The 24,693-nt window shown below is 51.8% G+C and overlaps 2 protein-coding genes across 8 annotated transcripts in view; one reads left to right on the top strand and one right to left on the bottom strand.

Annotated features, from left to right (window-relative positions):
* Nucleotides 1–1,594, bottom strand: part of FGD2 (FYVE, RhoGEF and PH domain containing 2) — a 43,494-nt gene extending 41,900 nt beyond the window's left edge. For all 3 annotated transcript variants that reach the window (XM_032647642.1, XM_032647655.1, XM_032647649.1), the window contains exon 1: nucleotides 1,533–1,594. The gene's annotated coding sequence lies outside the window, so the exon portion shown is untranslated. The remainder of the gene's footprint in view (nucleotides 1–1,532) is intronic.
* On the top strand, nucleotides 1,282–20,520 carry MTCH1 (mitochondrial carrier 1). 5 transcript variants are annotated; one of them, XM_032647656.1, is made up of 13 exons: nucleotides 1,649–1,986; nucleotides 6,137–6,221; nucleotides 9,305–9,411; nucleotides 9,819–9,896; nucleotides 10,264–10,321; nucleotides 10,648–10,699; nucleotides 12,200–12,259; nucleotides 15,002–15,146; nucleotides 17,221–17,268; nucleotides 17,439–17,506; nucleotides 17,784–17,859; nucleotides 18,237–18,346; nucleotides 19,701–20,520. In XM_032647656.1, the coding sequence occupies exons 1-12, from the start codon at nucleotides 1,666–1,668 to the stop codon at nucleotides 18,324–18,326; spliced, it is 1,188 nt and encodes a 395-aa protein (XP_032503547.1). In that variant the 5' UTR covers nucleotides 1,649–1,665; the 3' UTR covers nucleotides 18,327–18,346; nucleotides 19,701–20,520. The 5 variants fall into 5 exon arrangements, with proteins under 5 accessions (XP_032503549.1, XP_032503548.1, XP_032503547.1 ...); XM_032647659.1 differs by having other exon boundaries at nucleotides 1,662–1,986; nucleotides 15,002–15,095; nucleotides 19,701–19,793; XM_032647658.1 differs by lacking the exon at nucleotides 18,237–18,346 and having other exon boundaries at nucleotides 1,282–1,986; nucleotides 15,002–15,095.
* The last annotated feature ends 4,173 nt before the right edge of the window (nucleotides 20,521–24,693 follow it).

Raw genomic sequence — 24,693 nt, 5'->3', positions numbered from 1 at the left:
AACAATGCAACACAATGTAGCTGCTTTACAGGGAACCATTCTGAAAGGACCAAATACACACAAAAAGTAAGATGACTACGTAAGGCAGAGTAAAACGCCTAATGGTGGACACACTATGGGGTTCAGAAGGAAAAACAGAGCCGCAGAAACATGGGGAGGAAAAGCCCAGAGGAGGAGAAGGTTTGTGTGAGGAAGTTTCAGAAGGAAGGTAACCTCACTCTTCCGGGTGGAGTTAGTAAGGCACTGTAACGTTAGATAAGGCTGTGGATGAAGCTGACTTTAAGGTCCCTGTTAAGGAAGCTAAATCAGAATCCAGGCAAAAGGAAGTCAATTAAAGTGCTCCTGGGGGTGGGAGGTAGGTTTGATGAAAGCTGTGTTTGAAGAGGCAAACACTGTAACATGAAAGGTCTAGGAGGCTTTCCAGTGACTCAGACCAGAACAAACCTGGGTTAGAGAGGCCAGCGTGGGGCAGAGAGCAAGTGAGGAAGGCGGACTGACAGGATTGAGATGTGGAAAGTGTACAGAGTATTTGTTGTCAGGAGTAGCCAGCCGGGAGGTGGCTTTTCAGGGGGCGAGGCAGGAAGGGAGGCAGGAAGGGCAGACTTCAAACCTGGATTAAGGGGTCAGAAGGCAGATGTCTATTCTAAAGAACTTTCTCACAACGAACACAGGATAAATACAGACAAATGCATCAGGTCACCCATTGCTGTGTCCCTGCCGACTCTTAGGATACTTTCTTTCCGTTGAAACAGAAACTTTTATTGAGCACCTCCACAACTAGCAGGCTTTAGGTGTTCTTGCAGGGGATGGGCACAGTGGCAAACATGAACAGGGCACGTGCTGGAATAAACACCTTGCTCACAGGGCTGCTGAGAGGAACATACTTTAGTTATCTTACTGCAAAGCATTTCAAACGGTGGCACAAATAAGTGCGATTTAAGAGCCAGTTATTACTCATTTTTATTACCTAACGACTAGACTATCGGCGCCTAGCAGAAAGCTTGCGTGTGCTCACACTGAAGGACTAAATAAAACCTTCAGACCCAGTGAAGTAAATAGAGCAAAACACATTTTCTAACCATGAGCTCTAAGGCAGGTTGGCGAATGGTCAACTGCAAAGGAGGAGGACCACAACCTTCGAGGTGCAAATGGATTTGGTGTGGTGGGGAGGACAAAGGGGTGAGACAAGGCTGGCGAGCGCGAAGGGACTCGGCCTGCAGTGGGAAGCCTCGCAGGCAGCGGGGCCCGGGAACAGGGCCGCAAAAAGGCGGGCCCAGAACTGCGGAGAAAACTCCCGAAGCCTGAGTGGGGGATTGGAAGCGCCTCAGACCATATTGGGGGCATCTGGCTTCCAGAACCTACGAGCCCCGCCCCTGCCGCTCTCCGGGGATCCCGGGGGAGCGCCCGGGCCTGCGGCCGCCTTCACAGTCTCCGAACCCACGGCCCGGTCGCCCGCGACCACTGACCCCCGGCTCACACCCCAGCGCTGAGCCAGGACCCGACCCCGCCCGGGGACCGCATCCGTCGCTTACCGACCGCCTCGCCTACACTCCTGCACTCCCCCGCGGCCGCGAGTGGTGCGGCCCGGCCCCGCCCCCTGACGCCAGCGAGGGGCAGGCGCCCGTCCCGTCACGTGACGGGGGAGTGACCTCGCCGCCCCTTGCCATGGGGGCTTCCGACCCGGAAGTGGCGCCCTGGGCTCGCGGCGGTGCCGCGGGGATGGCGGGAGCCGGAGCAGGAGCTGGAGCTCGCGGCGGAGCGGCGGCGGGGGTCGAGGCCCGGGCTCGCGATCCGCCGCCTGCACACCGCGCACATCCACGCCACCCTCGGCCTGCGGCGCAACCCTCGGCCCGCAGGATGGACGGCGCATCCGGGGGCCTGGGCTCCGGGGACAACGCCCCGACCACCGAGGCTCTTTTCGTGGCGCTGGGCGCCGGAGTGACGGCGCTCAGTCACCCGTTGCTCTACGTGAAGCTGCTCATCCAGGTGTGGGACCGGGGGCGCCACAGGGAGGTGGGGGCTGATAAGACGGTGACAGGCCAGGATCTGAAGGAGGATGGGGGTGGGGGAGTCGATGGCGACGGATTTGAGGAGAGGGGCGGGGACGGCGGGTTGGTGCGCAGAAGGAGCGGGAGAGGAAGAAAACGGTGAGGGATTTGGGGATGCAGGGGGCATGGGTTTGGGGATGCAGGAGAAGGGGGCAAAGGGGTCAGCGACAGATTTGGGAGAGGGTGGAAGGAACAAGGGATTTGGGGGTGCAGGGGAGGGTGCGATGGAACGGAGAGGTAGGTTTGGGAGACGAAAGAATGGAGGCGATGGACTTGGACTAGGAGGGAAGTGGCAGCATTTTGGGGTGAAAGAAAAAACAACAGAATTGGGGGAGGGGTGGGAAGTTTGGGCGATTGGGTGGGTGGGAAGATTGGGGGCCAAGGCAGAATATTCAGAAGATAAGCACGTATTTAGGGTGAAGGGGAGCAAGAGCTTTGGGTTTGATAGAGATGGATTTAAAGCGGTTTGGGGTGGGGGGAACAAAGGACTGGGGGTCATGGCCAAAATTTTAGGAAAGAAAAAGGGGCATCAGACTCCGGGGAGGAGGGGACCGGGGCACTGGATTTAACGGTGACGGAATTTGGTGAGAGAGGCGGAGGCGAATCGGTTTACAGGAGATGGGGGCTCTGGATTTGATGGCGACGACAGATTTGATGGGAGGAGGGGACAGGATGACGTGCTTTGGGGGAGGGGAACAGATAGGGCGACGCAGTGGGGGAGGGGTAGTGGTGATTTGTCTGGAATGGGGAGCCAGGAGGCTTTTAGGGGGAAAGGGATGACGCATTTGGAGGAGAACATTGAATTCACGGTTGGGGGTAGGAGCTGTATGGGGGGATGTGCTGAGGGGTATGGGCGTAGTGGAATTGGGCAGAAGGACCAGTTGGAACACAGGGTAGCAGGATGTGTAGGGGCTGGCAGAAAATGAGGCCAAGGTAGGAAGTCTCTGGAATCGAGGCATGCAGGGCCATTTGGCATATTTGGTGGGACCAGCAGTGCCTTACAGATGAATTGGGCTGCTTGAGAAAGGGAGAGATGGAACTGGAAGGGGGCGTCCGAGCTGAGGTGGAGGGAGTGCATTTGGCAGAATTAGGTGGGCATGACTGAGATGAGCACAATGTAGATGTGGATGGTTTGGGCTTGGACTAATATCTGAAGATTTAGCCTAGAATTTTCAGTTAAGTTGCGGGGGGGGGGCATGTTTGAGATGGAGACCTAACCAAAACGAGATTTGATTTGAGTTGAGGCAAATGGGTATCAGATTTACTGTCCTGATAATGGACTGAGAATGGGAGATACAGTTGGAATGAGAGGGACTTGAGAATAGGAGTAATTGAAATCTGAGGAATGGGGGCAGTGGATTTTGGAGTGTGACAAGGAACGTGACAAAGAACCAGGAGATTGGGCAGGGACATTACGGTGCCTGACTAGAATCTAATTGTGACTGAGATTTGGAAATGGCTGATGGGGGAAGGTCGAGACTGGCGTTTGGTTGTGATTTGGGAGTGAGGGCTCCTTTACTTATAAAAATTCAGGTTGTATTTACAGCAATAGAGATTCCAGCTTTGGGAGAGAAATTGAGGCTTTGGAACTGGTGGTACTTGAGATGAGAAGCAAGGATGATGGAGTGAGATTGGGTGAGGGCTGGGACTTTAGGGTGGCTGATAGGAGTGTCTGTGGAATGGAGGATGTTGGAGTACAAGGAATGGGGGGGTGCTCCATGTGAAGTGGCTCCATCATTTGGACCTTGGTAGGTTTGGTTTACAGGAGATGAAAATTGAAATAAGGGTCACTTGGAAAGGCAGTTGAGGAATGAGAGAGAATGGAGAATGAAGGAGGATAGGGAATTGGGGAATGAGGAAGTCCAGAGGGTGAGAAGAACTGTATGGGGGGTGGATACTGATGGGTGAGCCCAGTTGGCGTCACAGGTTGTCTACCCGATGTGAACGCAGCTGGTGCTGAGTGTAACATATTTGAGGGTGAAGTCTTTTTTTTTTAATTAATTAATTTTTTTTTGGCTGTGTTGGGTCTTCATCGCTGCACGCGGGCTTTCTCTAGTTGTGGTGAGCGGGGGCTATTCTTCGTTGCTGTGCGCGGGCTTCTCACTGCGGTGGCTTCTCTTGCTGCGGAGCGCGGGCTCAGTAGTTGTGGCGCATGGGCTTGGTTGCTCCACAGCATGTGGGATCTTCCTGGACCAGGGATTGAACCTGTGTCCCCTGCATTGGCAGGCGGATTCTTAACCACTGTGCCACCAGGGAAGTCCTTGATGGTGAAATGTTAATGTGTATAGCTTGGGAATCAGAGGTAACATCTTGCAAAAAGGAAGATCTCAGTTTGGGGGTGCATGGCAGGATTGGATTGGCAGGTCTGGGGGCTGTCCCGATTAAGTGAGTAAGAATGCAGTGCCTGAGATCAGGGCTCATGGGTGTTAGAGATTTGAGGGACTGGCTCTGCTGGTATATGGTATAGAACCACAGCTTTGGCTGTGGTTAGGACTGGGTTAACAGATTTGGGGATGAAATTGGGTGAGTAGACTTGGGAACAAATAATTAGAACTTGAGAGTGAAGGGAATAGGAGTGAGATAGGGTCAGCGTGCCTTTGATAACGCAGGTGGAAGTTAAGTAAATAGACTCAACAGATTTGGGAGCCATGGGGATACAGGATGAAGGGAACAAGCAGGTTTAAGGGTGAAATTGGAATCGATGGGCCTCCCCAGTTGTTGTGACTGGAATGGATAAGGCAGCAAAAGAACATTGGCTCAGACTTGGAGTTGAGGGTGTAAATGGAATGCTGTCTGTATGAGAGAACAAAATCAAAGCAAAACTAACCTCAGAACCTTCGAGCTTTTAACCCAGAAGGGGAAACGTCTGGAAGGGGAGGGCTAACTGCTTGGTTCACCTGGCCATCCCTTTCCTTCAACTCCCCTGGGCTAGATGTTTTTCTTTTAAGAAGTTCTCTATCGTGGAGGGAGTTTCTTAATTTATGATCAGTAATCTGTCATGTAGCTCAGAATCCCATCCATAAGGGACAGCCTGAACTTCAAAACACTTGACTAAGGTGAGGAAGAAAGGAAATTGAGCCCAGAAAACGCTGGAAGCATACCTAGTTCTATTTAAGGCAGAGCTTCCCAACCCTGCTGTTTCTATCCTCTTCCACATCCAAGAGGAGCTCCTCTGGTCCATGGATTTGTCTGGCCTGCTCTGAGGGACAGGGCTACGGCCCTGGTCCCCTGCCAGGGAAGGGCCTTCTCACACCCCACTAAGGCGCTGGTCTCCTGGACACCTTGGCCCTTGCCTGGCAGCAGAGAATCTTCTCATTAATCGGCAGCATAACAAATGGCCTCACCCCTCAGGAGAAACCTCTCCTCCTCACAGAGGCTTGGGTGGCTTGGTCCTTCACCCACCCATGAGTTTAACACATACCTTAATTATAACCAGCATCTATACAGCAAGAACTATGATAACCCTGCAGAAATGAGGGGGTCATTCTGTCACAGGGATATGGGGTGATCAAGATGAGATCACAGTTGAGGAATTGTTTGAGGAGCAGCTGGGATTCAAGGTGGCTGGGAGTGAGAGGGACAGATTTGTCGACATCTGCAGTGGGTACAGTAAGAAATTTGAGTGTGGGGTGAATGAGCTATCTGAAGTTTGGGGCTGAGATTTGGGTGTGATGTGTTTTGGTGTTGCCACATTTGAGACTGAGACTGGACTGATGTTTTAACCTGGCGATGAGAATTAACAGTTTTTTCTGAGGTGAGCATGGGGTTTGAAGTACATAAACATGGGGGGGGTGGTTCTGCACTGGAAATGTCTGGAATTGGAAGGTAAGAATGTTGAGGGATGGGGTGACTTGGATTATGGTAAGGGTGGTATCTGGGACTGGACATTTCTGTGCATTGGGAGATTACACGATGTTGATAGTAATAGACACTGATGAAATTTTGGGTATGTTTTGATGGGGAAAACATCAACAGAAATAGCATTAGACTCCGTGGGAGAAGAGTTAGAGGCCTGGGAAAGGTGAGAAGTAGTAAGACTGAATCAACAGTAGAATCTGACTTTCCCTTTGTATTTGTTGATTCTGAAGGTAGGTCATGAGCCGATGCCCCCCACCATTGGGACCAATGTGCTGGGGAGGAAGGTCCTCTACCTGCCGAGCTTCTTCACCTACGGTGAGTGTGCTTCCCAGGCAGGAAAGCCCACACCGAGAGAGACAAAAAAGAAACGTCAAACAGGGAACAGGCCCAGGTGGCCCTGGGGAGCACACCGGGCAGCATGGGGCACCCAGAGTCAGAGCTGGCGTGGAAGAGGGGTCAGAGGCAGCAGGGTGTCAGCATGGGAGCAGGTGACCAACACAGCTTTGGTCCAGCTCCTCTGTGTGAGCTGCCAGCTGTCAGCCCAGGCAGCAGGATAGGGAGACAGATCCAGGCTGTGCCTGGAAGCAGGGGTAGGGGGCGGATTTCCGGTTTTTTTTTTTTGTTTTGCCTTCTGAGCAGTCTGGCTGCCCTTTTAGCAGTTCTTTTGCTTTCCTGCTCCTCCAGCAGGAGGCCCATTGGGGCCTCCTGGGTTCTTTTCCTTTGTCCTGTTCCCCTGCATTCCTCAGGCAGTGGTGCCTACTCACTCAGGCATCTCCATCCCCTGGGTGTAGAACAGTACATGGTGGGTCTTGGCTTCACCCCTGGTGTGCCCTCTTGAGCTGCTCGAGCTCAGGAAGGCTGCTAACTGCTCTGGCCCCATACTCCTTACAGATTCTTCATGCCCAGGCCCTCCATACAAGCACCCGCCCCCTCCGCCCCCTGCAGCCTTGCCTGCCAGAGGGTCTCTCCATCAGGAAGCCCACCACGGTGGAGCTTCCCTGATGCCAGCAAAGCCCACCAGCTGCCTGTGCTGCTCATTCCCTGACCCCCAGCTGGCCAAGGCCGTTTCAGATCCACCATCCCTGTCCCTCTCCCAGTCCCCACCCTTCCCAGACTTCTTTATTTTTTTTATTTTTAATTTTTTTGGTCACACCACATGGCTTGCAGGATCTCAGTTCCCCGACAAGGGATTGAACCCGGGTCACGTCAGTGAAAGCCTGGAATCCTAACCACTAGCCACCAGGGAACTCCCCAGACTTTTTTAACTGTGCCTTTGCTCTCTGTTCACAGCCAGGCTGACCCTCTCATGCTCCCTCCACCTCTGCTCATCTTATCTGTTTAGTCAGTCTAGCATCTTCTCTGAAAATCTTTCTTTCTGCCAAATAACTTGGGGCCTCGCCTCCTGTCACCTTTTTTTCACTTCACACCCTGCTGGCAGAATCTGATGTCATGTTTCTCTTCTAGTTTTGCCACCTCATTGTTGAGTACAGTATAGAGCCAGGTGGAACATGTCATTTTGCGAGGAAATCTGTTCGTATTTGTTTCACTTAAAAGTTGTCAGCGTGGGGAAGGAGGACGTCACAGAATCAGGGAGGCACCCGCCACTGTAGTGCAATGGAGCCGGTATGCAGAGCGACGCTGGATTTGCGGGACTGCGGGAGGCCGGGATGGCAGGCTGCCAACCCCTACGTGTGATTCCTCCATACACCACTATGCAGATTCTAGCCATAGAGAGGTTAGAACCCAGATCATCTCTGTTCATGTCACACAGTCATTCCCGAAAGGACTCAGGGCAGAGGGGTCTTGACAATCACCTTACTGCCTCTTGCAAAGATGAGCAGAGTTCTGAGGTGCTCCCCCCGCCCCCCACCATTTATATAAATGTTGTTCCAGTGCAGATGGTGTAAGCAGACTCCTGGTGTTGGGGAGGGGCTCAGCTGTCTTGCTGTCTAGCGACTGTCTGGACGGGGTCTCCTACTCCCCCTCAGCTATGAAAAGCACCACAGCTGCCATGACATTCTTTGGTGTTCTCCCAGAAAGAACTTCCTGGAGAGTTTTCAGGGACTATAGAGAAACCATGGAATGATGGAGCCCCTTGCTGGCCTCTGTAGACGTTTCTGCATACCTTTGTTCTCACTTGTTCGTAATTCAGCTCTGAGATGGGGAGAAATAGGGGTCCTTACTCCCTTTTTTTCTGGCTAGGAAATTGGATGGAAAGAGGTTAAGTGTCCTGCTGGAGACCACACTCAGGCTTTATCCCGCCAGCTCTCCCTTCTGCTGACTGGCGCTCCCCTCCCCCAAAATAAACCTTCTTTCTGCCTGTTCACTCCGTGAAGCAGGGCGTCCTGGCCACGTCGCCCAGCGTCCTCTCTCCTCCTACTCCTCTCTTTCCAGCACCACCCCAATCTCAGGAAGCCAAACATGCAGGTACCAGGTGCTCTCGGGACCAGGGGAAGCCCATACAGCTGCCACATGGAATTGCTGTTGGCAGACATGTGGCAGAGGAGAGAACGGCACCCTCCCTTGCTGGTTCCCGCCACTGTGCGGTGCTGGAGAGCTAAAGTCTTGGCTCAAGGGGAGCACATTGTCTGAGGGAATGTTCTGCCAGCTTCCAGGTATGCAGGTTTATAAAAATACGTCTCCTTTTTGAACATCATTTAAAAGTTGATATTGAATAAAACAGCAAAACATTAAGAAAGTATCCTTTTAAAGACCCAAACAAAAAAACACTGACTCAAACAGGGTCAGAGTCCAGCTTCCCTGACCACTTAAGTTTTTTTCTATAGAATAGTTCATTGGTGCCTCTGTTTTAGTTACTTCTCCACTGGCTTTCCCCCCTGTAATTAATAAATGCCAGTAGGTGCCAGGTGGGATCCTGCATGCAGCACAGTGACAAGGTGGGGATGGCCCTCTCCGTGGCATGCTCAAAGGACACTCTAGAGCCTTTCCCCTGGGAGCCCTTCCTTTTCCTTTTTCCCTACCTTAGGTTGCAAACTTCATCATCGCTTGTGGTTGCCTTTTTCCATTTTTTCTTTTCCCAGAGAAAAACATTTTTTATAAGCAACAGAATTGGTTCCTAGATTGCAGCACTTAAGTTGCTGAGTTGAGAAACTGTAGCTAAGTTTGCCAAGTAGATTTTCCAAACTACAAAAAGAAAAACGTATGAACTTGTTTGTCAGAAAAATATGTTTTGAAGGTTTTACAAAAAGAAATGGGCTAGAAAAGGTGTTTGGGAGTGGGGCCCGATTGCTTCCGGGGTCCTGGACGGTGCTCCCTTCCGTGACTGAAGTCAGCAGGTACTGAAGAAGGACAAGCTGCGTCTGGTCTGGGTGTGAATGTGACCCAGGAGTGGGTGCGTCTGGGCTGAATGTGACGCTGCCACCTCTGCTTTCTTGTAGCCAAGTACATTGTGCAAGTGGATGGGAAGATAGGGCTATTCCGAGGCCTGAGCCCCCGGCTGATGTCCAACGCCCTCTCCACCGTGACCCGGGGCAGCATGAAGAAGGTGAGCCCGGGCTGAAGCCAGGACCGGTTGCCCGAGGTTCCCCTGAGCCCCCTGCCACCCCTGGAGGCAGCCATGTGCACGGTCCTGCTTCTCGGTTCCCAGACTGGTCAGGGCTCCACCCTAGTACCAAAGCCAGACTCCAAGCCCTGGTGGTCCAACGCCGAGTCTCCTCAATTGGAAAGGCCCCTGCCTCACCATCTGCCTGCTTTCTTACAAATGTGACACTAGGCAGGGACTTTCTCCCCCCTAGCTCCAGCCCCAGGGGGTTACCCAAGGTGGGCCCAGCTAATGGACATGGCCAAGAAAATAGTAGGAGCTGTTTCCTGCCCTCTCCATCCCTTCAAAGTTACATCGAAGAGGCGCACCTGTATTTTGCTTTTGATCCACCTTTGTTCTTTGCATCTCAGGTTTTCCCTCCAGATGAGATTGAGCAGGTTGCCAACAAAGATGACATGAAGACTTCTCTGAAGAAAGTGGTGAAGGAGGTGGGTGCCTGGAATTGGAGAGGAGAGCCTGATTATCTCTCACTGCCCAGTTGGGCAGGTCACTGAAGAGTCACAGTTGGGGCCTGCTGTGTGCACAGTGGAGTGGGATGTGGAAGGAGCCCCAGCAGGGCCACTGCAGGGAATCACAGAAAGCCTCTCAGCCGCCACGGGACCTGGCCTGGGACCTGGCAGCAGTCCTGGGTAGAGGGAATTTTGTGTGGGTGACAAGGGGGGCCATCTGAGGTAGACCGACCCCACATGGGTGCTGCAGGATCCCAGTTTTTCCCATGTAGGTGCTTATAGCTCCCAGTGAGCACCACTTCCAGAGACAGGCCAGACCAAGTCCCCGCCCTCTGCTCTCTTGCAGACCTCCTATGAGATGATGATGCAGTGCGTGTCCCGCATGCTGGCCCACCCCCTGCATGGTGAGCCGCCCCATTGGAGACTGCATCTCAGCTGTGGGGTGACCCCTCATGGGCTGTAGACGGGCAGCGGTAGAATTACTGGGAAGTAGTATCACTGGAATTGGCTGGGAGTTCAGTCCAAAGGGAGCTGGGGCTCTTCCCAGCCAGAAGAAATGGGATGCCGTGGTCATGGGGTGTGATGGGGAATCCCAGGGGCCCTCCTCCCCTCCCGCGCTCTGACATGGGCCGTGTTGTGCAGTGGCCACTGTGCCGGGCACCCCACCCATAGCTGGGGAGTCTTGGGCTTTGGCCACCATGTCACCTGTTTGTGTTTTCTCTTTCCTCAGTCATCTCAATGCGCTGCATGGTCCAGTTTGTGGGACGGGAGGCCAAGTACAGGTGGGTAATTCTTAGGGTTGGCAGGAGTGGCCCTGTCACTATTCACAGTCTGCCAGGACAGGCCATACTGTGGTCAGCTGCTGCCCCTTTTCTGCCCTATTTCTTGTGTGCCAGCTTCAGAGGAATGGGGTAGTGGCTTCCATAGTCTGGGTCCAGGGGTATTTTCTCCCTCTCTTGTCTGGGGCAGCCCTGGATGAGCCTAGATGCCCTGCAGAGGGGTGAGTGGGATAGGAGTCCAGTTGGATTAGGAGTCCTGGCGGGGTTCCCTCCTAGACCCCCTAGGTTATGCCCTAGCCCTTTTTCCAGCTGTCACAGAAACCAGCTTAGAGTTTGTTTCATCCTCTCCTAAGCAGCCGTCCACCCCATGGCCTTGGGGCTTGGCTCTTCCATTGTTTACCAAATATTTACCCAGCACCTGCCATGCCTGACACTGAGCTGGATCTGTAGGGGCATAGGTGTGTTGACACAGTCCTTCCCTGTGGCACTTGTGCCCTCCCTGCCCCTCTGAGGCTCAGTGCAGGACAGGAGGTGGGTCCTGGAGGCTCGTGGCAGGAGTACATGCATCTGTTATCCTTCCTCGCTCAGATTCTTATTTCCTGGGTTCAGTTGTTTTCTGCTGCTGTCCTTGGGGCCACTGCCCCAGGAAGCTTGGCTGCCATGGTGCCTCATTTTGAATTCACTAATGGGAAATTGGCCCATTCCCCCAGTGGGCTTAGAACCCAGTGGGCTGAGCTACTGTCCTGAGAGGAAGGGTAGCGGGGCCTGGCAGGGCTCTGGCTCCCACCGTCTTTCTCCTAGGCTACCCTGGCCCTCTTGGCTTCGCAGAGCCTCTATGCAGAACAGGTCACTTGGCATTGTCACAGGTCACAGAGGTTGCACTTGAGCCTCCTTTGCATTTCACACCTAAGACATCCCAGCCTGTCCTGTGATCTCTAACAGGCTGCAGTGGGCAGGGTGCGCATCCCCGAGTTCCCTGCTGGGGAGGGCCAGATGCCTTTTCCCAAGCTGCGTCTGTGCAGTCTGATCACAGGGCCTCCTGCTGCAGGGCCCTGTTTCTCTGCCCTCTGGGAAGGTGCTTCTCTCCACTCGCCACCTCTCCTCTCTCTGTGGGACATGCAGGCTTCTTTGCCAGAAGGTTGTTCAGCCAGAAGTAAGCACTAGAGCCAGGCAGGAGAAGGTCCTGTCGCTTCTGCAGCAGCCCAGGCGAGAAGGTTCATTCCTACATTCCAGATCCATAGAAAAAAGCAGTAGAGAACTGGGGTTCTGCCCCTGTGGGTGGTTGGGTTTCCCCAGTCTCCATAAACTGCGTAGACGCCCTCTCACTCCCCAACAGAGCTGTAATCATCTACACTTGGGTTCTGCCTGGTGACAGAGAATGCCCCCTCTCCATCCCGGCCAGGACTGGATGGCTCTGAGCAAGGGTGGCAGGCTCTGCTCCACACCAGGGCATGGGCTTCTCCAAGGTGCCCGGGTGACGTTGTATCCCTGTGTTCTCCACAGTGGCGTGTTGAGCTCCATTGGGAAGATTTTCAAAGAAGAGGGGCTGCTGGGATTCTTTGTGTACGTGAGTTTATACACCCCATAACTGGCCACGGAGCATGGCTCTACTAACAGGCGCATTCTCAGGCCACAGCTGTTGGCCTCAGACTAACCACAGGGCTCTGTCCCTGCCTGAGCACCTGCTCCTTGGCCCGTAGAGCTCCATGGCCTATGCGAGCTACGGATCATCGGGAACAAAGCTGCCCAGCTCTGTCCACATCGCGGCTTACACAGAAATGGTACTGTTTGTCCAGCACGCTGGGGGTGGGGTTGGCCAAAACCGCACCCCCGACCCCACTGTCCCCGTCCATGTGCTCCAGGGCTGGGGGTGGGCACGAGGCTGGTCTTCAGGTCTTCCATCATCCTTGGTTTCACTGCTGAAAAGTCACTGAAAATCTGTGACATGGGCTGAAGGTCAAGCCCTGGCAGCTCACAGGCTGACTCCAGCTGATGGATCCTGTTTGACATAGCACTTCTGAGAAATTAGTTCTTCATATTCAACATTTAGGATGTTTCACAAAACAATCCCTATTTCTGGCTTCTCTTAAAAAGTCAAGACCTGGCTGTGCTGGGCCTGTGTTTCTGCAGAGCAGATGTCTTCAGGGCACACAATCTCCTGAGGGCCCCGGACCCCCTGCCCTCCTTGGTGTCTCACACCCATCTTACTCCACCTGTAAAGAAAGCTCACACCGAAAAGACTGTAAACTACAAACAGAACCCAAAGTCCAGGCCTGACAAGTATTTTTTGTTTTGCTTTTTTAAGGTCTAGGCAGAGACATACATGCTGTTAAATACACAGTACACTAGACATGGGGCTCTCTGTTAACTCATCTTGTGGTTTCATCATTGGCCAGGTGTTCTGTGTGTAGGCGTGTGTGTGTGTGTGGTTCTCACTAGGAGGTGATTTTGCTCCAGGGGACATCTGTAATGTCTGGAGACATCTTTGATGGTCACAGCTGGGATCTAGTGGGTGGAGACCAGGGATGCAGCTAAACATCCTGCAGTGCAGAGGTCAGCCCCCATGACAAAGAATCATCCAGACCTGAAGGTCAATAGTGTCGAGGTTGATAAACCTTGATTTATACACACACATATTTATATGTATATTCATGTCTATGTGTATGTACACATATGTATGGGTGTGCATATATATGTGTGTGAATAAATATTTGCTTGTGTGACTGGTGCTTCAGACGCTAAAACACTACATATCACCACCTCTGGTGTTTTTTTTTTTTTTTTTTTTCGGTACGTGGGCCTCTCACTGTTGTGGCCTCTCCCGTTACGGAGCACAGGCTCCGGACGCGCAGGCTCAGCGGCCATGGCTCACGGGCCCAGCCGCTCCACGGCATGTGGGATCCTCCCGGACCGGGGCACGAACCCATGTCCCCTGCATCGGCAGGCAGACTCTCAGCCACTCGCGCCACCAGGGAAGCCCCCACCTCTGGTGTTTTTCACACATTGTATACATTCTTTTCTGGTGTGTGAGTAGGATTCCCACACAACAGATACCTTACCCATTGGGTTCTTTTTTTTTCTTCACGTGTTTGTAGAACAGGTGATGTACATACTCAGAAAGCACTGAGTGTACCTGTGAAAAGTCAGTCTGAGCACAGGTGGAAGCAACAGGGTTGGAAATTGCATTCATGAAGGTTCACTTTATTTATTTCTCTCATATCATAGATGTGTTATAGGTATTTTGAACTTTCAAATATTTTGAAATAAGATTTTTGAAAGCTCAAATATCATAATTCTGTGTCCTCTCTCCAAGAGATAGCTGTTTTCCTGGAGATCTTTCCACGTCCTTCTATATCTAAACAAGCAAATAAACACATTCAAAAAAAAAAAACCCACAAGGGCTTCCCTGGTGGCGCAGTGGTTAAGAATCCGCCTGCCAATGCAGGGGACACGGGTTCGAGCCCTGCTCCGGGAAGATCCCACATGCCGCAGAGCAACTACACCCGTGCACCACAACTACTGAAGCCCGCGTGCCTAGAGCCCGTGCTCCGCAACAAGAGAAGCCACCGCAACGAGAAGCCCACGCACTGCAACGAAGAGTAGCCCCCCCGCTCGCCGCAACTAGAGAAAAGCTTGCACAAAGCAACAAAGACCCAATGCAGCCAAAAATAAATAAATAAAAATAAAAAAAAAACCCCAAACCCACAAGTATCACACAGGACCCACTGGTCTCGATCTGGCTTTTTGCCCTCAGCACTGTGTTTTAGGGAAGCTTCACGTTAGTGTGTAGAGATGCGCATTCTAAAGGCCATCACTTTAAAAGTCAGCCCTCCGCATAAAAGCTTGTATGGAATGTTTTTAGTGGAACATTCCAGGGGTGAATACAGGTGCACTGAGCAAAGTGTTTTGTGAGAGTGGATTGGGTAAAAAGGCCAGGAGAAGATGGCTAACGTGTAGGTACTCTTTCATAATCTGCATTGGAAAATCCCGGATTTTGCACCATTCATATCTTAAGGCCCAGCTTCTGTGGTTTGAACACCGCTTGTGAGACCATTAACTTGTGCTGTCAGATGTAGCATATAACACACATACCACCCCCCACTCCCTGTGGAGAAAGGAGCACTGCTTTCCCGCTGTGGATAGCTGCTGGCCCATGTGGCCCCTGCGGGCTTCCTTCCCGAGGTGGTGCTGGTGGATATGCTGAAGTTTTGAGCTTGGAACATCCTTGTCTGCTTCCTGGGTGTGGAGCCCCCAGGAAATGTTCTCTTCCCTCCCCTGCTCATCTTTGCTCACCTTGTTTTTTAGTGGCTTAATCCCTCACCTCCTGGGAGATGTGGTTTTCTTGTGGGGCTGTAACCTGCTGGCCCACTTCATCAATGCCTACCTGGTGGATGACAGCGTGAGTGACACCCCAGGGGGGCTGGGGAACGACCAGAATCCAGGTTCCCAGGTTGGTTGGAACAAGGACTTGTCCATCTTTCCATGTACTGCTGATGCCCAGGGTCTGGGGCAGACTTGAGGACTCTGGGATTCTGAGTACTGGGCCCCTAGGGCTGGAGGGGGCCTCTGGGGAGGGGTCTGAGGAGAAGACTCTGGTTGTCCCTGGGTCAGCTTTGCCTCCGAGGAGAACGGCCTCGAGAGAGGAGATCGCTAACAAGACGTAGAGGGGTTTATGGAATGCCCGTCCCTGGGCAGCTTTAGGTCAAACAGACCCTAGCTTATCCACGGCTAGTCTGAGGCAGTGACCCAAACCAAACTAGGGATCCCTGGTAAATCAGGATGTAGACCAGCTAATAATAACCCTTGAACTTCCGCTCAGTGTTTTAGGCTTTTTCAAGCCCTTTAGTGAACATTATGACATTTGATCCTGACAGCACCTCAGTTGTGAAAGGAACAGAGCAGGTATAACATCCTGTTTTACAGACAGATGAGACCCAGAGATTGAAGGGCTCTCCCGGGGCCCTTGCCTGCGAATTGACAGGGCTGGGACTAGGTCTTTCCCTGGGCCAGGCTGAGGGTGCTTCAGTCAGCTAGGAAGTGTACCATGCAGGTGCACCCCACTCTTGTTAGCAGTGGTCTACACAGCCTGGTATGCACAGACCTCTCGGCAGATTGGGTCAGGCACGGGGAGGCCTTGGTCCTTCTAAAAGGCACTTGTTGAGGAAAGGTTTCTGGGGATCTGATAGGTCAGCTGGTTCGGCCTGACCCAAGATAAGAGTTGGGGAGCAGTGATAGGCAGGGGTTCCTGGGAGCCAGACATTCTAACAGTAGGAATCACCCACCATCGGAGGCTGGGTGAGGGATTGGGGACCTGTCTGCCGGAATCACTTTGTTGGGGTGGGTGGGGTTCATAGTCTCCGTGTGTCTGTGTCTGGGCCCCAGAATGGCAGTTCAGGGGTGGGGGCGGTCTGGGAAAGAGTCTGTGGTGAGGGGTGCCTCTGAGAGCTCGCAGCTGGGGCAGAGGGAAACTGGCCATTTGAATTGGGTAGGTGAGTCTTACTGGCCTTTCAATGTGAGCAGATAACAGTTGCTCCATAGAGAGCAGCTCCCACCTGCAATTACAGTAGCACAGTGCCCCTTTCTCGAGGGCGTTATGGGTGGGTCAGCTGCTGCCTTCACATACAGAACAAGCCTGGGACAGCTGGGGTTCCTTGAAGGGGAGGGGTGTCCCACAGCTGATTGGTTCCTCCAGTCCAGGTGGGCAGGTGTTTTGACCAGGGGCTACTGCACTTACCTCACTGAGAACAGCAGTCGACACTTCACTGAAAGTATTTTTCACGTGCTTTTCTGTGTGTGGCTTAAAGGCTAAGATGAGGCTGCCACTCAGGCAGGGGTCTGAGCAAATCTCCACCCAGGGTTGCAGGGCATCCATCGGGTGGGATGGCCATGTCACAGGAAGCTGAGGGATAGGTAGTCACCCTTTGTAGTTCGGGGTTGTTTCATGGGCAAAGTTGAATTCAGGAGTTGGGGCCTGAAGGGGGCGAGAGTTTGGTGAGGTAGGGTGGCAGTAAGCCCAGGGTTGCCCTTCACCTTATGCTACAGGACCCAGGATTCTGTGTGCAGTTCAGATGGTTGCCTGACTTTCCATTCAGTAAGCACTTACTGTGCGCTGAGCCCTGGGCAGGCACCGATCGAGGCAAACAAAGGCCTAGCCCTCGCAGCTTACAGCTCGGATGAGGTTACGTAGGCCACAGCCCATGATCCCACCTACCTCGTCTCTTCCACTCACCATCCCTGGCTGGGTCACAGAAGGCCCTCCAGTCCGGATATCCCACTTCTACCTCCCAGATCTTCTCTTGGCTCTGACTGCTAGGCCACAGAAGCTGCTGGCAGGCCCTGAAAGGGAGCACAGCGTGTGCCGCGGGCATGTGAGGAGCTGAGCGCAGAGGGGGTGTGAGGCCAGTGCGGAGGGCGAGGTGAAGGGGCTGCAGACCAGGCAGCGCGGGCGGGGCGGGGGCCTGCGTGTTTGAAGTCTGCATCCCGAGGTACCTGGGGCAAGCCAGTCTCCCTTTTTGTCTTTTCAGTTCAGCCAGGCCCTGGCCATCCGGAGCTACACTAAATTTGTGATGGGGGTAAGTCTGGCCAGCTGCTCTTCCCTCTGAGCTGAGGGCCTGGGCGGGGCTTCGGAGGCCAGCTCTGGAGATGGCTGGAGGCAGGCCCCGGTCTAGGGTGTGCCTGCTCCTGGAGCCCAGGTCGGGGGCTGGTGGTAGGTGGGCTCACTGACCCTCAGGTCTCCCTGCAGATCGCAGTGAGCATGCTGACCTACCCCTTCCTGCTGGTCGGTGATCTCATGGCCGTGAATAACTGCGGGTAGGTGTGTGCCCCTCCGCAGGCACCCTGCCAAGGCTGCTGGGGGGACCTGGCTGAGCCCGTCCAGTGCCCTGCCCCCTCCCACCTGCTCTATGTGTGGGCTTGGCCCACTAGGCCCCTGGCTTCCTCTGGGATTCATTGCACCCCTTTGGGAGGAATCTGTGGTTTGGTATGGGGGTGGTGGCAGCCCCAAGCCATTTCTTCATGAGGGCTCCTTTTCCTTAGCTGAGCTGTCTCCCACTGTTCTCTGGATCTAACATGCTCTCCTTCCCCGCAGGCTGCAGGCCGGGCTACCCCCTTATTCCCCAGTGTTCAAATCCTGGATCCACTGCTGGAAGTACCTGAGTGTGCAGGTAAGCCTGCTCTCCAGGGAGGTTTTTCTCACTTTTCCACATCAGTCAGATGGAAAGGTTTTGTGGACTCTTCATTACATGGAAAGTTAAGGGGTTGTCATGGAATCCGATGTTGTAAGGAGGATAAAGAGAATGTAGACTTTTGGTTTGAGGCATTTAAATTAAATTTTCACTTTATTTTATTGGATTGGCCAAAAAGTTCATTCGGTTTTTTTTCCGTAACCTGTAGAAGGGGTTTGAGGTGGTCAGATCTGAATTTACTTAAGAATTACACATCAGACAAGGTCTTCTTTTCTTCAACTCTCAAAGACTCTTAGAACAAGTATGAGGGAGCCCACAGGGTAGGTGGTGAAGCCCAAGAACTTCTTATACCTCAGGTAACCTGGGATGAAAACACACCTGGCATGTTGGAGGCCGGCCCCTCCCTCCACCCGCGCAGGATGCCCCAGGTGCCCAGGAGAGCCTGAGGGTGGAGCTGGGCCATGTGGTGAGCTTGGCGAGCTTTGTGGGGAGTCTCTTATTTTTATGAGCTTAACTGTCTGCAGGGTCTTTCTCAGTCCTTTGTGGTTGTGTGAGAAGGGTTGTGTGTAAAGTGACAGGACTGGGGGCAGCCTGGCCTGGGCATGAGAAGTGCCCGGGCTTGGTGTAGATCAGCCAGGCGGCAAGCCAGGGGGGTGTTGGGGCGGGGCAGGGCGAAGGCTCGGGTCATTGGGTGGTTTTCTGAATTAGACAAGCCGAGACTCCAGTTCACAGAGCAACAGCTAGTGCCTAGGCAGCACCTTCTGAGAGGTGAGGCTGCGTCCAGTGGATTGGTCACTGTTAGACTTGGGGAAGGTGGGGTGGGGCTGGGGAATTGGGGCAGAATCCCCTTACTTTGCAGATTTCCTGAGTCTGCCAGTCTTGAAGTCTTTGTGTTCTATGCCCAAGCACCCTCCTGCTGGCTGGAGCTCTGGGTCAAGGATCCAGGTGGCTGGCCCAGGACAGATCCCTGACTTTTCCTGACCTTGGTTGGCTTCAGAGTAAAATGGGGCAGTGGCCTGGGCAGGAGGAGCTAGCACACTGACTGGCCTCAAGGTTGAGAAAGGGACAGATAGGAGGAAAGCAGGGAGGCCAGAGACAGACGCAGGCCTTCCAGCAAATCCAGTTGGTCCTACATGCATCACATCCTCTAATATTGGAGGAGCCCCAGTCCACTTGGGCTCTGAAGCCAGAGGGCAGTGAGTCTCCTCTGGGGGTTACTCAGTAGCCCAGTGAATACTGGACACCCGGGACTTCCCTGATGGCGCAGTGGTTGAGAATCTGCCTGCCAATGCAGGGGACATGGGTTTGAGTCCTGGTCCAGGAAGATCCCACATGCCGCGGAGCAACTAAGCCTGTGCGCCACAACTACTGAGCCCGTGCGCCACAACTACTGAAGCCCGTGCGCCACAACTACTGAAGCCCGTGCGCCACAACTACTGAAGCCCGTGCGCCTAGAGCCTGTGCTCCGCAACAAGAGGAGCCACCGCAGTGACAAGCCCGCGCACCACAACGAAGAGTAGCCCCCACTCGCTACAACCAGAGAAAAGGCCGTGCGCAGCAACAAAGACACAACACAGCCAAAAATAAATTAAAATATATATATATTGGACACCCTGTGGCATGAAGTAAACTGCTCCCTAGTGCTTCAGCACAGAGCAGATTCTGACCTTGCCCTCAGGAATGCAAACCTAGGCCCTCTATCTCCGACTCTGGGGTCTCTGAGCTACTGGACCCTTCTTTGTCTTTCGCTGGCCTGGCTCTGGGGTGGGATGAGAAGCATGGCCTCCCTTTCACTGACCCTACTGCTCCTTCCAATCCAGGGCCAGCTCTTTCGAGGCTCCAGCCTGCTTTTCCGCCGGGTGTCATCAGGATCGTGCTTTGCCCTGGAGTAACCTGAATCACCTAAAAAAAAACACGCTCTCTCAGCCTGGCCACCGTGGGTGAGGCCTGATCATCTCGGGGCACCTGTAAGACAGCCAACCCAGCAGCACCTAGATGTGCTCCAGCACAGCCGGGCTTCGGTTTCCATATATGCCGTGTGTCCAGAAGTAGGGGTTGGGTGGGGGTGAGGCTGCGTCCAGTGGATTGGTCACTGTTAGACCTGGGGGAGGTGGGGTGGGGCTGGGAAATTGGGGCAGAATCCCCTTACTTTGCAGATTTCCTGAGTCTGTCTTGTGCAGGGTGCCAAAGAATGGCTTGTGGAGGCCCACGTTGGATGGGCAAAGGCTCATGAAGTCAGGTCCCAACCCCCATTCACACCCTTCGAGTCAGCCCCAGCTCTCATCCTGCAGCTCAGCTGGGAGTGTCACTCTCTTGCTTTGTAAATAAGGTGTGATCCCTTTCACGAGGCCGCTGTCATGCCCAGGCCTTTGCTAGGAGACTGTCTTCGTTTTTCTCAACACTACTTTTCTGATGAGACAGCACCTTCTGAAAGGGAAATCATGTGACTGCTAAGAACGTGTCCTTCTCGTCAGATGTTCATTGGTGTAATGGTGATGCCTTACGTGCAGGATATGGTTACCTGTGCACTTGTGAACACCCAGATGTTAGGCAGATCAGTGTCTTTTCCTATCCAGTTTAAAGTTCCTAATAAGATTTGACCCTTTCTCCCTCAAATAAATTCAGTGGTGGTGGTTTGGAGCTTTGTGGGGAGTCTCTTATTTTTAAGGAAAATAAGACAGCTTAACTGTCTGCAGGGTCTTTCTTAGTCCTTTGTGGTTGTGTGAGAAGGGTTGTGTGTAAAGTGACAGGACTGGGGGCAGCCTGGCCTGGGCATGAGAAGTGCCCGGGCTTGGTGTAGATCAGCCAGAAGGCAGGCTGGGGGTGTTGTGGGGGGCAGGGCGAAGGCTCAGGTCATTGGGTGGTTTTCTGAATTAGACAAGCCGAGACTCCAGTTCACAGAGCAACAGCTAGTGCCTAGACCTCTTCCCAGGGAGACAGGAGCTCTAAAGGTCCTCCCAGCTTCAGAAAATGTTCCACCCAAACCCCCAGCTGTCCTCTCAGACTGTTTGCAGATGACATTGTGGGGTTTTACCAAGTCGGTTGGTGTAGCAGTCCCGTGGTTACAGCAGAAGGAGTGGACACAGGCCCAGCTGAAGCACTGAGCTTGGCCTTCTCTGGAAAAGGCAAAGCTCCCTTCATTTGCTTCTGCCCAACATTTGCTTTTGCCTATAAACAGGCAGAACTTACAAATGGAACCTGCTGGCCCCTAGAGACCGTGGGCTTCCAGCTGATGGGGTTTTAATACCAGTTGAGGGCCAGCTTGGTTCCCCAAATGTTTCTCTGCCCTTGTTGTAGGGGAGATGGCTTCGGAGAGCTGGACTTTGGGATTTTGGTCAAACTTCCTCACAGGTATGGGCTGGGTCATGCCCAGGGAAGGCCCTGGGATGCTTTTGCAGAACTGGTTTTCCCCATTGGCCTAGTAACAGTTGCCCCAGTTTACCTTACGTATCCTTGTTCCCCAGGAACACAGGAGCATGCCTGTGCAGGTATCCTGTAAATGTACGTTGGTGGGGGTTACTAAGATCTCACACTCACTTCAGACAGCTGAAGTGGCAGGGAGGGAAAGCACATGGCAAGGTGAGCAGGCCAGGCCTCGCTGGCACCAATTCTGTAGAGGAGGAAGGCCCTTTAGAGGTGTGTCTGCCGCACGGCACATGACCTTTCTCTAGCCCAGTGTGGTTTCCCATGGCACTGACCACTGCCCTGGGGTAACTTTTCTTCCCATTGCTCCACCCTCAAGTCCTGTTTTTGCAGCAATTCCTTCCTGTGGTCCCCCAGATTCAGGAGTCTGAGCTGAGCTGGTCCTGAAGAGCCCCTCCCTCTGACAGCCACCTCCTCCTAGGTGTCTGGAGAAGCCACCAAGGTAAAGAGCCAGCCTGGGTGGGCCTTTCGAGTCACTTTGAGGGGAGGCAGTGCTGTTCCCAGGTAATACCCTGGGATTTCTGAATTTCAGGGTTTTGACTACATTTCCCAGGTTATCTTCCACCCAGAAACAGCAAGAAAATCACCTTTGATGCTCTGTCTTGGTTTTTAGTTGAGCTAAGTACAGGTTTTTATTCCTAACCATTTTCAGTTCAGTATTAAGGTGCGTGTGTCGTGTATGGTAAGTGCTCCCTTTGTCTCCTGAACCTTTCATTCTTTGAGGGCTGAAGCCTCACCTGCTCCCCTCCCCCAACGCCCCCTAGCACCTGGCATGTTTCCTCTCAGTCCTGGAAACTAGAGTGACAGGGTCCTTATCTGAGAAAGGAGATTGGGTTGAATTGGCGGGGGAGGGGTGTGAGGGGTGGAGGGTTTGGGGGGTAGGTGCGGGGAGCTGAGCTGTCAGCAAAAGGAGGGGTGACAGGAGTGGGAATGTCCCTGTGGGGACCCAGTTACCTCCCTCCCCTCCTGGAAAACCTAATTACAATGGACAAAGCTGGAATGTCCTCTGACAGGCCTTTTGGGACCCCCTGTGATGAAGCCCGAGGTGGCAGTGGTGGTCTTTGCAGGGCCCTTCTGTAGCCCTTGTTGCTACGCCAGTGCCCAGATGCCTGGGAGTCACGCAGCAGAGTGTGGGAGCAGACCTGCCCTACTCTGGTCCTTGAGGCCTCAGAGTGCCAGCCCCCTGCCCTCCTTTTGAACATGCCCTCCCATTCTCCTCCCCTCCCTGACTACTATGGGATACCATGTCTTGGCTTCTGTTATTTACCCCAAAAAATTTCCAAAGAGATTCCTGCTGCTGGTCTTAGTAGGTTTTCTCATATGACAGGTTTGGCTGGAACCTGAGTGCTGGAAACAGGTGTTCTTGCTTTGCAGGAGGCTGGTACATCCCACCCCAAAACTGAGAAAGATGGGTTTGGGCCTCCACAGTCTGGCTCTGCCCAGAGGCTACCTCACCTGACCACCTCATAGGACTTGGGACTAGCTTGCAAAGACAGGCCCACAAAGGGAGGGACGCCCTTCCCCCCTCAGGAAGGCAAGCAGGGTCAGCATCTGAAAATCAATTAATGTAATACATTCTGTCCATAGAAGGAACAAAACCACACAATCATCTCAATAGACACAGGAGAAGTGTTTAACAAAATTCAACATCCCTTCATGATGAAAACATTCAAAAACCTAAAAAGAGAAGGGAGCTTCCTCAACCTAGTAAATGGCATCTATGAAGAACTCGTAATTAATATTATACCAAATGGTGAAACACCTAATGTTTTTCCCCCTGAGATCAGGAACAAGACAAGGCTCTGCACTTGCCGTTAGTCAACATTGTACTGGAGGGTCTAGCCCAGGCAACTGGGAAAGAAAATGAAATATTATCTGTGTTAGAAAGGCAGAAGCAAAACTGTCTCTGCAGATAACATGATCTTATATTGAAAATCCTAAAGAATACACTAAAAATACTGTTATAACTAATAAATGAATTCACCAAGGTTGCAGGATATAAAATTGATGTACAAAAATCAATTGTATTTCTATACACTTGCAAAGTGAAAATGAAATTAGTGAAACAATTTCATCTATAATAGCATAAAAATTAATAAAATACAAATTTAATAAAAGAATTACAAAACTTATATTTTGAAAATTATAACACATTGTTGAAAGAAAGTAAAGAAGACCTAAATAAGTGGAAAGACATCCCATGTTCATGGATCGGAAGCCTTAACATTGCTAAAATGGTGGATTACATAATCCCTATCAAAATCTCAGCTGACTTCTTTGCAGAAATTTGACAAGCTGATCCTAAAATTTGTATGGAAATTCAAGGGTCTTGAAAAAAGACTGGAAATTCAGTCTTGAAAAAAAATAGTTGGAGGACTTGCACTTCCCAATTTCAAAACTTAAGTACAATGCTACAGTAATCAAGATGGTGTGGCATTAGCATAAAGATAGATACATAAATCAATGGAATATGATTGGGAGTCCAGAAAGAAACATTCACACTTTAATTCACACAATTAACGTAAAAATTTTAAAACACAGGTATAAATCTTCATGACCTTGGATTAGGCAATGGTTTCTTAGATGTAACACCAAAAGCACAAGCAGCAAAAGAAATAAGTCGGAAGTCCTCAAAATTAACCGCTTTTGTGTTTGAAGGATATCAAGAAAAATTGAAAAGACAACCCACAGAATGAGAGAAAATGTTTGCAAATCATATATCTGATAAGGGACTTGTATCTAGAATATGTAAAGAATTCCTACAACTCAATAATAAAAAGACAAATACCCCAATTAAAAAATGGGCAAAAGACTTGAGTAGATATTTCTCCAAAGAAGATATACAGATGGCCAGTAAGCACGTGGAGAGATGCTCAACATCATTAGCCATCAGGGAAATGAACGTCAAAACCACAGCAAGATACTACTTCACACTCACTAGAATGACTATAATTGAAAAAGACAGTAACAAGTGTTGGTAGTGTGGAGAAATTGAAACCCTTGTACATTGCTGGTGGGAATGTAAAATAGTGCAGCCACTTTGGAAAGTAGTCTGGCAGTTCCTGAAAAAGTTAAACATAGAGTTACTATATGATCAGAGTAGCCATATGATACCACTCCTAGTATGTACCCAAGAGAAATGAAGACATATTGCCATACAAAAACTTTTACATGAATGTTTGTAGCAGCATTATTTATAATAGCCAAAATGTGGAAACAAGCCAAGTGCCCAACAATTGATGAATGGATAAATAAAATATATTCCATACAAAGGAATATTACTTGGTCGTAAAAAGGAATAAAGTACTATCTCATGTTACAACATGGATGAACCTGAAAATATGCTAAGTGAAAGAAGCCAGACACAAAAGGCCACATATTGTATGATTC

Source organism: Phocoena sinus, chromosome 11 (assembly GCF_008692025.1).
Source record: "Phocoena sinus isolate mPhoSin1 chromosome 11, mPhoSin1.pri, whole genome shotgun sequence".
In the NCBI taxonomy this organism is placed as follows: domain Eukaryota; kingdom Metazoa; phylum Chordata; class Mammalia; order Artiodactyla; family Phocoenidae; genus Phocoena; species Phocoena sinus.
The sequence above is the reverse complement of the archived record's forward strand: the minus strand, read 5'-3'. Positions and strand labels throughout refer to the sequence as shown.

Coding starts and splice junctions, on each gene's coding strand:
- MTCH1 (XM_032647656.1), top strand. CDS start 1,666: ATGGGGGCTTCCGACCCGGAAGTGGCGCCCTGGGCTCGCGGCGGTGCC. Junction 6,222..9,304: donor GCCGAGCTTCTTCACCTACG/GTGAGTGTGCTT, acceptor GCTTTCTTGTAG/CCAAGTACATTGTGCAAGTG. Junction 10,700..12,199: donor GGACGGGAGGCCAAGTACAG/GTGGGTAATTCT, acceptor TGTTCTCCACAG/TGGCGTGTTGAGCTCCATTG.